The sequence below is a fragment of the Sceloporus undulatus genome, chromosome 4, assembly GCF_019175285.1.
Source record: "Sceloporus undulatus isolate JIND9_A2432 ecotype Alabama chromosome 4, SceUnd_v1.1, whole genome shotgun sequence".
Classification (NCBI taxonomy): domain Eukaryota; kingdom Metazoa; phylum Chordata; class Lepidosauria; order Squamata; family Phrynosomatidae; genus Sceloporus; species Sceloporus undulatus.
In genome coordinates, this window is record NC_056525.1 from 182,094,400 (window position 1) to 182,107,962 (window position 13,563).

At 39.0% G+C, this 13,563-nt stretch overlaps 1 protein-coding gene across 2 annotated transcripts in view; it reads left to right on the top strand.

Annotated features, from left to right (window-relative positions):
* The window catches only part of FBXO15 (F-box protein 15), a 14,038-nt gene extending 695 nt beyond the window's left edge, over window positions 1–13,343 (top strand). The window contains exons 1-10 of one of the 2 annotated variants that reach the window (XM_042465874.1): window positions 78–266; window positions 442–555; window positions 2,318–2,422; window positions 4,537–4,791; window positions 5,167–5,376; window positions 6,935–7,064; window positions 7,690–7,769; window positions 8,243–8,388; window positions 11,281–11,405; window positions 12,888–13,343. In XM_042465874.1, the coding sequence (XP_042321808.1) occupies window positions 166–266; window positions 442–555; window positions 2,318–2,422; window positions 4,537–4,791; window positions 5,167–5,376; window positions 6,935–7,064; window positions 7,690–7,769; window positions 8,243–8,388; window positions 11,281–11,405; window positions 12,888–13,157 (1,536 nt within the window). In that variant the 5' untranslated portion in view covers window positions 78–165 and the 3' untranslated portion in view covers window positions 13,158–13,343. Of the gene's footprint in view, window positions 1–77; window positions 267–441; window positions 556–2,317; window positions 2,423–4,536; window positions 4,792–5,166; window positions 5,377–6,934; window positions 7,065–7,689; window positions 7,770–8,242; window positions 8,389–11,280; window positions 11,406–12,887 lie in introns of those variants that run through there. The other variant, XM_042465875.1, reaches the window with a different exon arrangement.
* The last annotated feature ends 220 nt before the right edge of the window (window positions 13,344–13,563 follow it).

Sequence of the window (13,563 nt, forward strand, 5' to 3'; positions counted from 1 at the left end):
GGCAGTTAAAGCAGTCTCAAACTAGATTTTTTCTGTAGTGTGTTTTGGACCTTTAACTTGTGGCATCAACCAACTACAATTCCCAGAATTCCACAGCCTTGAGCCGTGGCAGTTCCAGTGCTCTCAAACCCGATCATTTCTGTAGTGTGGAGGCAGCATCAGACCATGAAGAAGCTAACAATTTTTTGGGTGGGGAGGGGGGTATTTCTATCTCTTTGCACTATAACTCCCAGAATCTCTCAGCATGCTGGCTGGAGTGTGTGTGTGTAAGTTCCTGGAAGCTGTAGTCAAAAATGAATTCTCTAAGCTCCTTTTCCTTCTAGGCTGCAGTGTAGCAGATAATGCAGCCTGACATGGCTTTAATTGCTATGGCTGGAAACCTTCTCTACAGTCTTCTGGAGCTGATGGTTTGCTGATCTCTTTTTTTCTCTTCCCCAATAGTTCTTCATCAAAAGAATCTGCTGCTATGGCTGCACAACTTGCTAGAATAAAAAAGATTCGAGGACAATGCAACAAGCCTGCTACCGTGTCAAGCTCTGCGGTCAATTTTGACAGGTAAAGTATGGGTTGTTTCATGATAAAATACAGTCAGCCCTCAGTATCCACAGATTCAAGAATCCACGGCTTAAAAATATTTTTAAGAAAACATAATCAGGGTGGGCAACATATTGTCCTCTTGTGGGACCCTGGGAGGTTACAACCCTGTATTATCACTTCTGGACCCCACCCTTTCAGAAATACAGTGGTAGAGCCTAATGATTTTGTTGCTTAAATAGCCAGTAGCACTACTGGGGATTTATTGTCACAATTATCAGATATTTACCCCAAACAGGCCTGTTTTCACACCATAAAATAGCTTTTGGTCACTTCTTATTGTGAATTAAGACCTTATAGGGGAAAGGAAGGCTTCTGTAGGCTTAGAAAAGGTGAGGGGCAACTTAACCCCTGAACGTGTGGCAAAATGGCCAGTAGTAACCTCTGAGGGTTTAGGGGTGCTATTGGCATGGGGGCAACCCCCAAAAAATGTTGTGGGGAAGGGGAGGACTCTAGAGAGGCACAAAAGCAGCCTTTGAGTGCTCAATAGACTGCCCTTTGTTCACCCTGCTTTACATGAATCTAAAGCTCAAGCTGAATTCTTTTGGGGCAGAACAGCCCACTGGAACAGGAAATTTTTCACGAACCTTGAAGTGAATTGACCACAGTAGAGCGTTACTACAAAACAGAGGAGGAAAACTTTGCCTTCCTAGGTCTCATCAAGCCTACAGAGGGTTCTTGAGAAACTGCATAGAAAATTCTGTTTTGGTACCAAAGCAACTGGAATATGCTTCACATTTTGATCAGTTCATCTAAGTGTGCATTTGATACTAGAATATGAAAAGATGAGAATCCCCTATGAGGTTCCCCTGTGTGCCAATCAGTTTTCCAGTTTGGAGTTTATATGGTGCCTAAAGGGAGCTTCTCTTAGATCTATCAGATTACTGTCCTCTTTGCAGAGAGTAAGGTATGGACCTTCATGCATCTCCTCTCATTTGGGAAAACTGGAAGTAGACGTTGGTAAGACTATATGGCTATGTGATACAAAAGAAGATATGGGCCAATTCTTGACATATTTTGATCTGCTAGATATGTCCCAGGAAGGAATCCAGCCTCTGGGACCAGAATGGATCCTAATCCATTGGAGAAACATCTAGTGCATTAAATTGCATTAAATTACATTTTTCTGTCTTCATTTTATGTTTGTAAGGCACGTTACACACGCGCTGAAAGTACGTGTTAGGGTTAGGAAGGGGCGTATTAGGGTTAGAAAGGGGTGTCTATTCTAGACACCCCTCAACCCTAGTATGGACTGGGTCCATACAAAATGGCAGCGCCTGTCCGCACGGGGGGGCGCCGTCTTGACGTCGTGGACGCATAGAGTCTGGACGTCACGCGGCGCCAGTGACTCCACAAGTGCATGACTAGTGCCTCGCAGCGCCACTTCCGGGGCGCAGAAAGAAGCGCTATTTTTGGGCTTCTTTTTTGCTGCGTCTGGGAACTGCGCGGTTTGGCCTCTGCGGTTCCCGGATGCAGCAACTGGCGGCGCCAGCAGACTGCTGCTTTCAGGCGGTCTGTAACACACCTATGTTGTGGTGGAAAGCTTTGTAGGGCTTGTTTCTTACATTTTTACCACGACAATTTTTCTGAATCTGGATTTATGCAATTGTAAGGCTCATCTTTTAACTTTTTCTGTGGATGGCATTAACTTATTTCTCACACATACTGCTGCTCGTTATTTCTGTTCAGATAAATGCATCAGTTTCTCTTCTTCATTCTCCAGAATGCCTTCAGAGGTAGTGATGAAGATATTCTCCTATCTGGATACAGAGTCCTTGCTGTGCGTTGGCTGTGTGAATAAACGTTTTTATCAACTTTCCAGTGACAAGTAAGAGATGCAGAGGCAGGGATTTTAACATGACAGCCATTTAACCTAACTTAGGCCTCATACAGACAGGCCAAAATAAAGCAGCTTTGAGTCACTTTGGAGGTATGCTTTTTCAATGATGCATGCGTATTAAGAGTCCAGAAGTCACGCCAAAGCCACAATCCAGTCCTAAGGACTGGAGCGCAGCTTTGGCGCAGCTTCCAAACTCTTAGGACACATGCATCATTGAAACAGCATACCTCCAAAGTGACCTGAAGCAGCTTTATTTTGGCCTGTCTGTATGGGGCCTTAGATGAGCTATATAAATATCTGATTATATGGAGAAGGAAAGAAGTACATGTTCTGGAGCTCTGTTACAGTTTACATCCCAGTATGAAGGTCAAAGCAGGTGTGATTACAGAGGTAGGGGTGGGAATTGTGCAGCACTCCATATTTTGCTGGATTCTTGTTCCCAGCACCCCTTACCCGGCATAGGGCCAGAACAGACTATCCAAAAAGAGCAGATTGGGGCTGTCCTGGTGCTGTTTGTCCCAGTGCTGTGGAACCACATGCCATGGCACCAATCCACCTTGGAGCTGGCCCAAATAGTAGTGGAAAAGATGCACTCCTATTTGGGCTGGCAAAAAGCTGACACTGAGGCGGTATGCAGCATGTGAATGCCATGCCCCTGGAACGTCTTGAAGCCGCCCATGTCTGGTCAGCCATGGCAGCTTGGGGGGATGGGCCGTCTACACTACACCCCCAAGCCACACAGAAGGCAGCTTTTCAGGCCAATCTGTTCCGGCCCATAGCTGAGTTTTAGCAGCATCTGGAGGGCCACATAATTCCTACATCTATCTTAGGGGGATAATCTGCTTCATGAACTCATCACGGTTTTAAACTGGTAATTATAAATAATTACAGGACTATTTCCTATTCCATATATTACATTACATATACATTTTATGTATTACAGTAGTATTGTTTTCCATTGCAGCTTATGCATTTCCATTGTTCCCACTGAAAAATGAATGAATGGTAATTCTGTTACAGAATAGCAGTAAATAAGTACTCACATTTATTCTGGTATATTCTTTATTTGCAATAGACCTCCATTAGTTGCTTTTCAGGCATTATTTTTCCTGCCACATTGCACCAATGCAAATGATTGTGGAAGAGGCAAGGGGGACTCAGATTTCACAGGAATTTAGAATTTGTATCTCTTTGATTTGAGACTAGTTCAGGGACAAGTTGAAAACTTCCTGTGTGCTTAAAATATGAGACTCAGGCCCCATACAGACAGGCCAAAATAAAGCTGCTTCGGGTCACTTTGGAGGTATGCTGTTTAAATGATGCATATGTGTCCTAAGAGTCTGGAAGCCACACCAAAGCCATGCTCCAGTCCTAAGGACTCTTTCAGGCTAGTAACTTCAATGTGATGATAGGATGGAGACAATATTCCATGTGCTGCCTCTTTAGTTTGAAACTTACTCTCCATAGAAAGTCTGTAGGTATTGCTCAGGTGTTTAGTTTCATTTGGTTTTGAGGTGATCACTTGAGATCTGACTCTCAAGAAAGGCAAATAGCATTCTGCAAATAACATTTTATTGGGTCCTGCTTATTATAGATTAGTAGTTATTACAGTGTCTTAAATACTGGTTTTATTATATTATATTGATGTTAGACACCTTCAAGGTTTTCTTTTTAAAAGGATTGTGTGAATAAAAAAATGTAATAAATAATATGATTTTTTCCTCCAGCAAATTTAATGTATCAGCATAATAGAGCATTGCATAAAACTGGGTGATGAGTGCTAATTAACCAAACATGTGGCCTTCCAGATTAATTAATATCAAGGAAAAGATTGCCGTTGACAGCATTAGAAAATAGATTCAGTCCTCCCCTTTAAATTAAACCTTGGCATGCGCTAAGCATTCCTAGTCTTCAGTAATGACTAATAATTTTTTCAGAAAAAAGTGCTTTTTAATGCTTTCAGGCTAGAAATTGATTTAAAATTATATTTAATAACTATATATATATATATATATATATATATATATATATATATATAGCCATATATAACAATGTAAAAATGTGAAAGATTTTAGCAGTGTGCATATTTGTCCTTCTTTCAGTACCATCTGGTTCAAAATCTATTCTAAGTCATTTCAACCAAAAAGGAAAAAATGGCAGACCAAATCAGTCCAGGAGCCAGTTGTGGACCCAGTTGCCTCTGAGAGGCTTCCAGAGTTCCTGAATAGGGAGGAAGGGTACTGGAAAAAAGAATATATTGAGAAAAAAATATCTGCTGACAGAGCAGATATAATTCAGCTTCTGAAGCCAATAAATACCTATACTGGCCTTCCACTTAAAACAAAAGAAGCTATCAGGTAAGCAGTGCAATAAAATATATCAGGCATAGAAGATTTTCTACTTTTGAGAGCAGACATATTTTCTTTATCAGTAAATGAGGAAATATTTCAGATAATTAGATAAATATAAGCTTACTAATATCTGGTTAATGTTTAATTATGAGATAATTTCAATTTCATAAATTTGTGTTTCCTGTTTATTTTACTAGTTTTGAACTTAGTTGTAGAAGGGATGTCTTGTAGAAATAAGATTTCTCCATTTTAGGCATGTGTGCACACACACAGAGAAAACACATTTCCTTGGAAAATCCAAATACTACAACAACTTCATTTCCCATATGCTTTAGTGATAGTCTAAAACGTTATACCCTCCTTTTCCTTTCTCAATAACAGGAACTCTGGTTTGAGATGGGTGATCGTACTTAAGGACACAAATGGGAAGGAATATGTAATGGATCAGGAAGACATTTCTTTTAATGAGATATCTGTTACTTTATCTTGGTATAAGATAGGCTGGCCTTGTTTAGAAACGTTGTCAACTTTGCAATTATGTGGAATGACCCCAGTGTTTCTGGGTAATGCTAAAGTTCATCTTAAGATGGGGTAAGTTAATTATTTTATGGTACCTTCTGAAGAAGTGCCTAGTTGAGACATTGTTTTCTCTGGTTCCTTTTTTTAGGGGGCCTGTAAGTAATGTGGCTTATATGTATGTTATGAAAGGACATCTACTGCAGCCTTGTTGTTTACAGATCAGTTGCTCACCAATGGCAATTAATTTATTATTATTATTATTAACCTTTATTTATGAAGCGCTGTAAATTTACACAGCGCTGTACATGCAATCTTTTTAGTTAGACAGTTCCCTGCCCTCAGGCTTACAATCTAAAAAGACATGACACAGAAGGAGAAGGGAGTGGTGACGGGAAAGGGTAAGAGGTCCAGCAGTTCCTCTCAACCTTCGAGGCCTGGACCAAGGCAGATGGACTGAAGGGAGGGCTTGGCTTCAAAATGGAAGGTTAATCATTATCCAGGGAAAATACATACTCACTAGTAGGATAATGCATATACAGAACATAGCAATACAGGAAATGGATCGATAAACAGCCAACAACAGAACATCAGATAGTAAGCGACAATTATGCGATGCCTGGGAAGGCTTCTCTGAATAGGATGGTTTTCAACTCCGTTTTGAAGCTGGTTAATGAAGTGATGGCTCTTGCTTGTGGAGGAAGAAGGTTCCAGGAGTGAGGGGCAGCAAGTGAAAAGGGGCGAATCCGGGATGGGGCAGAGGAAATCCTGGGCTGAGACAGGAACCCTTGACTACCAGAACGGAGGGCCCTGGTGGGAAGGTGAGGAGAAAGAAGGTCTGATAAGTAAGGAGGGGCCAGTCCATGGAGGGCTTTGAATGTCGACAGCAGGAGCTTATACTGAATGCGGAAAGGGAGAGGGAGCCAGTGAAGGGATGCCAACACAGGAGAGATGTGGTCAGAGCGGTGGGTGGAAGTGATAATGCGTGCAGCTGAATGCTGGACAGAGATTAAAGGACGGAGGTGAGAAAAAGGGAGCCCAGCCAGGAGGACATTACAGTAATCAAGTCGTGAGATCACTAGGGCATGGACCAGGATCTTGGCAGTAGAAGCGGAGAGATATGAATTAATAGGGTTAATTAATATGCTATGGAGAACAAACAGGGCAATGCCATATCAGATACTGTGTGTTTTGTATCAGTCCCTCTTTGTGTTATGGGTTGTCATACTGTTAAGGCAGAAGGAATACAAAGTAATACATAACTAAAGCTGCCAATGGTTGTTGCTAGTACTTCTTACCTTGGCATCAGGAAGATTCTGGATACAAAGAAAAAGCATTCATTGGCCTCTGTGTGGTTTTCATCTTCATTTACTCACTGTATGTGCTTTAGGAAAATAAGAACACAGGTATTGATTCTTTGCTGCTGCATCCTTAAGTATTGGAAGTAGCAGAGGTTTTGTGTTAAGTAAAAATTTATCACACCATCTGTAGTTCCCATATTGGTTCTATAATCTGATTTTACTACATGTAGTATGCAACAATTTTTACTTTACCGTGTTGCCAGTCATTACAGACAAGCTTAACGGTTAATGACTTCAATTGTTTGTTCAACTAACTTGATGTCCTTTGTAAGACCTTGGCGACGTTCCTTAATTTGTGAATATGAACTGGATAATCTGACTGAAAAGGCAGAGATGATTGGTTGTGATGGACTTGTTGATCTTTACCGTTTTGACCAAGGACTTCTGGTGGGACTGTGGAAAGTAAGTTCACTTTCTGGATAGGATGTTTATGGGACTTTTTATTGTGATTTTTAAATTGTATTTCTTTATATGTAGGTTTATATTCTTCTTTATATTCTACCTTTTTTATAAGAAAAAAACTCAAGTGAGTAATTAGAATAGTTACACCAGTGTTTCTTTTGCCATTTGTCAGATTGACTAGCTGCTAATACTTTTTTTTTTTATCTTGTTTTAATCTTTAGGATTTTTCATTTAATGATGAATGTTGGTGCATTTGCTGCTTTCTACTGTGCATGCATGGATAGCTTTTCCTAACTATAAAAGGAGAAGCGAGCATGCTGTAATGAGAAGCATCAACTTTAGCATGCCAATGTCAGCCCAGGTGTTCAAGTTGTGTGCCTCTGTCAGCATTGCCTGCTGTTTTCTGGGCAGTTATTTGGAGCTACCCTTGATTGCTGGGCCATGGACTTCAGTTTTCAGGGACGCACAAGTAGGACTTGCACCGCTTGTCATATAACAAATGCTAGTGAGATACAGGACAAGAAAGAAGGGTGCTTTTCTGCTTGCTTAAAAAACTTTGGAAAAATTAAGTACCTTGGGCTAAAAAAAATATGGTCTCTGTAATTCCTTCTTCTTTTTTTAAAAGGAAAGTGGAATTGCTTTTGTTATGGCGAGCCTTCATTACAATCAGCTCATCGAAAGAAGCATTCTTGGCAGTGCTTCAATGTAAGTACTGATTTATGAATGTTCAGTGAGTTTTATCCATCAGAATTTAGAAGAAGGAAAACATAGATTATGTATAGCGGAGCTATTTAGAAGGCAATAAGTACAGCAAGCAAGCACAACATATACCTAAGAAAAAACAACCCACAGGATGTGTGTTGGCGAGGGAGTCATTTCTTACGCTTGGAGTGTTTTGAGGATGTCTTTCTCAAGGAATGAACTTTACCAATATTATTATTGAGATTTTTCTGTCTTTTTCAAAGCTAATTCATAATAGTCAGATAATGCCTTTTATATATAATAGTTAATCCAGTGATGTTAACACAATATGAGTTCAAATGTTTGAGGTACGAAAACAGCTTGGGAAAACTGAATTGTTTGCCCTTTCCTGTGCCACATTTATAATTCTATTTTCTCAGCCTGTTTTTGCATACCTGGGTTTATTTATCCTCTCCATTTTTGCTTGTTTTTTTCAGGAGGTATGTCGAAGCCCCAGATATGGCTATCTTGGATGATATTGATCCAGAATATGGCATGCATGGCTATCAGCTGCATATTGAACTGCAGAGCAGAGGAAAAACCTATATGTGCAACACTTTTCGTAGTTTGTTTTGTAAAAAAGGTACTATCTGAACTGTATACATAATTATAACAGTTCTTCTGAGTCAGACATTAGCAACTTCTGTGGGGCTAGGGGATCTTTTTCTGGCAAATGGACTGCTCAAATCCTACATGGCCTAGAAAGTGTGACCTAAGAGGAAATGGGTAAACTTGGCAGAAGTTTTAATAGATAAATTGGAAAAAGATACATATAAACATGTAAAAAAATGGATACCCTTATTTAATATAAACATATAAAATATATATTTTTAAGAAGAAAAAGCATTTGAAAATAAAATCCTTTGACCCAACTACGAATTAGTCAATATTTTGAAAGATTAATTTATTTCAGTGCTTTAAATATTATTTCATTAATGACAATGTATTTCAATTAAAAGTCATTCATTAGATTCATTATAGACTAATTCATATATAGTTGAGTTGCAAAATACTATGTTCCAGTGATAGAAAAAGTATCAGATTAAAGGCATTCTATTCCAGACGACTGGGGAAATGCTTTGAAATGCTTGCAAAACTACCGTAAGCTTTTGGCTTTACTGGCAATCAACAAGAAAACTGACTAGAGGCAAAGGAGAAGGATGGATTGTCTGCTCCAGCTGCAATCGACCCGATTGTCTTGGGACCACGACAGCCAGACAGCCCATTTCCGATGCAGGCCGCTGCCATGGTCCCAAACGAGCCACTGGCAAGGAGTGCTTTTTGCCGCTCCTTTTGCCTGTGATTTCAGAATTCCTTAGGCAGCCTCAGAGTGGCTTCCACTTGCATTAGGGGCATGCGTCATCTGCACATCATGCCCACAAAGTGGTTGGAAGCCGCTCTGTTTAGCCCATCTGTTTCGGACCTTAGTTACTCTAGATTAGTTCATGCATTTATAACAGTTTGCCACATTACCCCAGTAATTTTCAGCATTGGATTTAAAAACAAAATCTGGTGTGCCTGGCGGTCTGCATGTAATTTGCAGGTTTCAATTTATTGAAATTTGTTCTTGGTATGCTTTTAATATTTCATTTCTAGGTATTTAAGCATAAATCAGAATTGCTCTGAAGCTTAATATTGAAATTGAAGAGTATTCCTCTTTTCTGCTTTTTGCCCTTCTTTGGCCGTTTAGCCTGGATAATCAAAATTGCTGCTGTATGCATGGGCTTGCTTGGAGAAAGGTGGTATTTAAGCAAGGAGGTAGAGAGCTATAGCATGAAAATTGTACATATATCAAGCAATGAATAGGAACACACTTAAAAATACAAGTATGTGACTTTAGCCTGATAACAGTAAGAGTGACATATACTTGTTCTGCATCTTTCTGCATTGTAATTTCTTCACAGCTTATCTTTACCCCTTTTTTGACAATTTTGACTGGTCTTGGACGATATTTTCTTACTATTTCAGAAGAGCTCATCTTTATATAGAGTCATACCACTCACATACAGGAGTGACTTACACTTTTCATACATGTGCTTAGAGAGAGTAGTGGTAGTGGCAGTAGCAGAGTGGAGCTTCTGGTTTCAAGCAGCCCATTTCTCATAAAGGCTATCTTCCAGGTGGGATCCATGGAACCAAGGTAGTAGAAGAAGGACGTTTTGGAAAATTTCCTATCCTAGGAGATGTTCAAGCCACTGATGTGGCTCTGTAGAGTCCTTGCCTCCCAAAGGCAGGCACTTGAGGAACAGAATTGCTTTGGGCTTTGTTTTGTTTTTTCCCTGCCACCATTTTCTTCTTGTTGCCACTTTCAACTCCAGTGGTGGTTTAAAGGATTGGTCAAGTACTCTTTGGAGAGTTTATTTGCTAGCACTATTGACCTGTGTATTCTTTGATAGAGAGAAACTGAATGTAGATCTGTCACCATTATTTTAGAAGTTCACTCTTCAAATTGCTCCACAGGCAAAATACTGCTCTATTCAAATTGTTCAGGTACCACAAACTGGCGACCCATGCATTGGGGCTAGACTGAATGAAACAGGAAAAAGGAGACACTGTTATTTAACTTTCATATTTGTACCTGCATCATCATTTTATACCAGCAGCAAATTCACTTCTCAATGTGTACAAAAGGGGAGTATATCAGTCAGCTTGAGAGAATTCCAAGTTTTGCAGAAGTATGATTTTTTTTTAAAAAGAGGAGTCCTCAGAAGATCCCAATGAGGACCCAAGTATACTATATTTGGTACTTATGGAATGCTTTCTAACAGCTGGGGTGGAGAAAGTTGGTGAGAATGGAAGAGAATACTAGTTTTGAAAAAAGGCATGGCTGGTTGGAAGACTTGATCTGGTAGTACTGCATACTGCAAGATTTTGCTGCAGGTTCCACTTGTTCATATATTTTTAAAAGTTGAAAATGACTTTACAATGGAAGATTATAGCTTACAATATAAAATAAAAACCCAGAAGAACCAAAACAAGTATTTATAAAAGGAAATACTCTGAGTAAGTATGAATTGGCTGAAAATCATGCAGCTTGATTTCAAGATGTGTTATAAAAGAAAAAAAATAACTGTTAAACAGAAAGGAATGCCTTTTGGACCATCCAGTATTTAACTGGCAGAGAACCAGAACTATGCATAAATGATCAGTCCTAATAGTGAAGAGGGACAAGTCATAGGATTTGTTACAGAATTTACAATCCCAAAGCACTACCTGAACGTGTGTGGGTTGTAAAAAAAGACAGATATTATAAAGATTATTAGGAAAGGGAAAACAGTGAAGAAAATGGCATAGCAGTTAAAGCACAAAGAAATTGAGTATCCTTTCTGCATGCTTAGGCTCACTGTTCATTCCATGTTGCACTGAAATATGGCTAATGGACCAGTGTGACCAATCGAAACAGGAATGTTCAATACATTGCTGATAGCATTGTGTCTGATGTACTATCATTGTTATGTTTTATTGGTTATTACAGGTTTTATTAAAAATGGATACTTGAGGATTACAGTTATAAGCTACAAAAATCATGCCCAACATCTTCCTCTTGTTGGAGATGTTGGGTTGTCTTGGAGGACAGATGCATTTGAAGGCAACATTCAGGTAAGTCATGGTGAATCTGTTACATTCAAAATATAGTTGAAGCTGCAAATAAAAATATGTTAAATAGAATGGTACTAATCATGGAACAACTACTTTAACAACATTAAAAACACATGCCTTTACATGAACCTATCATTTAAAATAGTCATATTTAGTAGTGTCTTGAATTGATATAATCATCAGACATTTTTATCTCTTAATGGAACTTTGGTTTCTCTGGAAAACAGGATATTTTGAAAACTAACATACCATCATTGTATTTCTCCCCCCCCCCCATCTTCCTTGGAATGTACTTTTGCAGATACTTGTACTTGCCAAATAGATAATAGGTTGTTTAAGCTCCAGAAACTACTTTAAAAAGCTTAATTCCCCACAAATCATGTTGACAGACCTTATTTATTGTTTTCTATTCCACTTTCTCAAAATGGGAGCCAAAGTGGCTCACAACACAACAGAATAAAAATACAATGAAAACATTTTTAATGAAAGCATGTTGAGCTCCCTTTTGCTGCCTTTCTCCTCCTCTCCTATGAAAGCCTTCATCAAGGATTGTAGAGTGAGTATATAAAGCATAATTGTGGTGGAGAGGTGTAGAATGTGAAGTGGTAGATTACATATTATCTACTTTTTCACTCCACTGCTGTGGTTAATAACTTTGGTAGGATTTTATTTGTTTCTGGAAAAAACACCTTCTGCTAGATGAGGGATTTGACTCTGTTTAACTTGCTACCTGGTAACAAGTAGTAGGAAGTTAGAAATGTCTTTTCAGATATTGTGGCAGATGCTATTTTGTTTTTTTAAAAAGGGCAAGGGAATAATGACATAATGTCATGAGCCTGAAATACACAGACCAAATAGAGTGGCATGAGACCACGCTGGTGCCATTTGCACTGGGACCATGGGAACTGCACATGGCCAGTCCCAATCTGGGTTGCTGCTGCATTCCTCAACTGGTTTGCCGGAAGGAGAGGATTCTATCTGCTCCTTTGTGGTCCAGTTCTTTGCAAATGCAACAGCCTTGGTGCAGCTTCAGGCTGCGTTCGGGGTGTGTGCCATTTAACTGAAGCCGCATCATTTTGCCTTTGTGTTTCGGGCCACAGTCATCTCACTGTTCCCAATATATAGCCTTTTTTATTGAAGCTGCTGCTGCTGCTAATTTCACATTTTGAACTTGTCAGTTATATGATCAAGGATGCCCACACTTTACATATTGTTAAAGCATGAGAAATATACATATACAATTTTCTTTAGTGTCTGTGTTAGTGTCTGTGTTAGTAGGACCTTTGTTCCAGTTAATATTATCTTCTAATATGTGGCTTTGTGGAGAGGCTAAAGGTAACTGGCTTTATGGAGAGGATTTTTAGTCATCTGGTTGTAGTAGTAATCACTTTGAATATTGCTTGTGCAAGAATATGGAGTATGAAGACTGGTCTTCTTTTTCATTTCCCCTTTTCTTTGTTCTTTTTGTTGTTTGCTATGTAGAATTGTTTCATCATGGATGCAACCATTCTGGATGATTCACAAAAACCATTTTGGTGTGTTAGTGCTCCAGTCAACATGATCCTCTCTGCCAAACGATCCATTTTATATGAGTATTTGGGACCCAAGTACTATGTGAATCATGTAGATTGCACTGGAAAAATACACATGGCGCTGGTATGGATGAGCGAAACAAACGAATACCATATAGTCAATCTTGTCCTTTATTTGCGTACCCAAAAAGTTAATAGCTGGTTTGGTACAAATTACTGATTTTTTTCATCTGTTTTACCTTTCTTTAAAATGATTCTTCTTTATGTTTAACTGTTTCTAAAAATATGTTGTGTAATTTCCATTTCACAGAAGTTCTCCTGTGAACTGAAAAGAAAAGATTTTTATGTTGGCAGCAGCTTTTAATTTGGGTGTAATAAAAAGGTAAAATAAATAATTTTGAATGTCTGGGCTACATGTCTTATTGCATAAATTCAGTGCTTTAGTAAAACATGAAAATATTTATATGGGTAAGGGAGTCCTTCCCGGGTTACAGAGTTTCATGAATGATGGGAGGTGGGAAGATTGTTTTCTTTGGTTTACAGATACCCAAACAATGTTAGGAATGCATGTTAGATTCAGTGAATTCAAAGATCTTACATAAATGTTGATTTGTGAAGTTCCCATT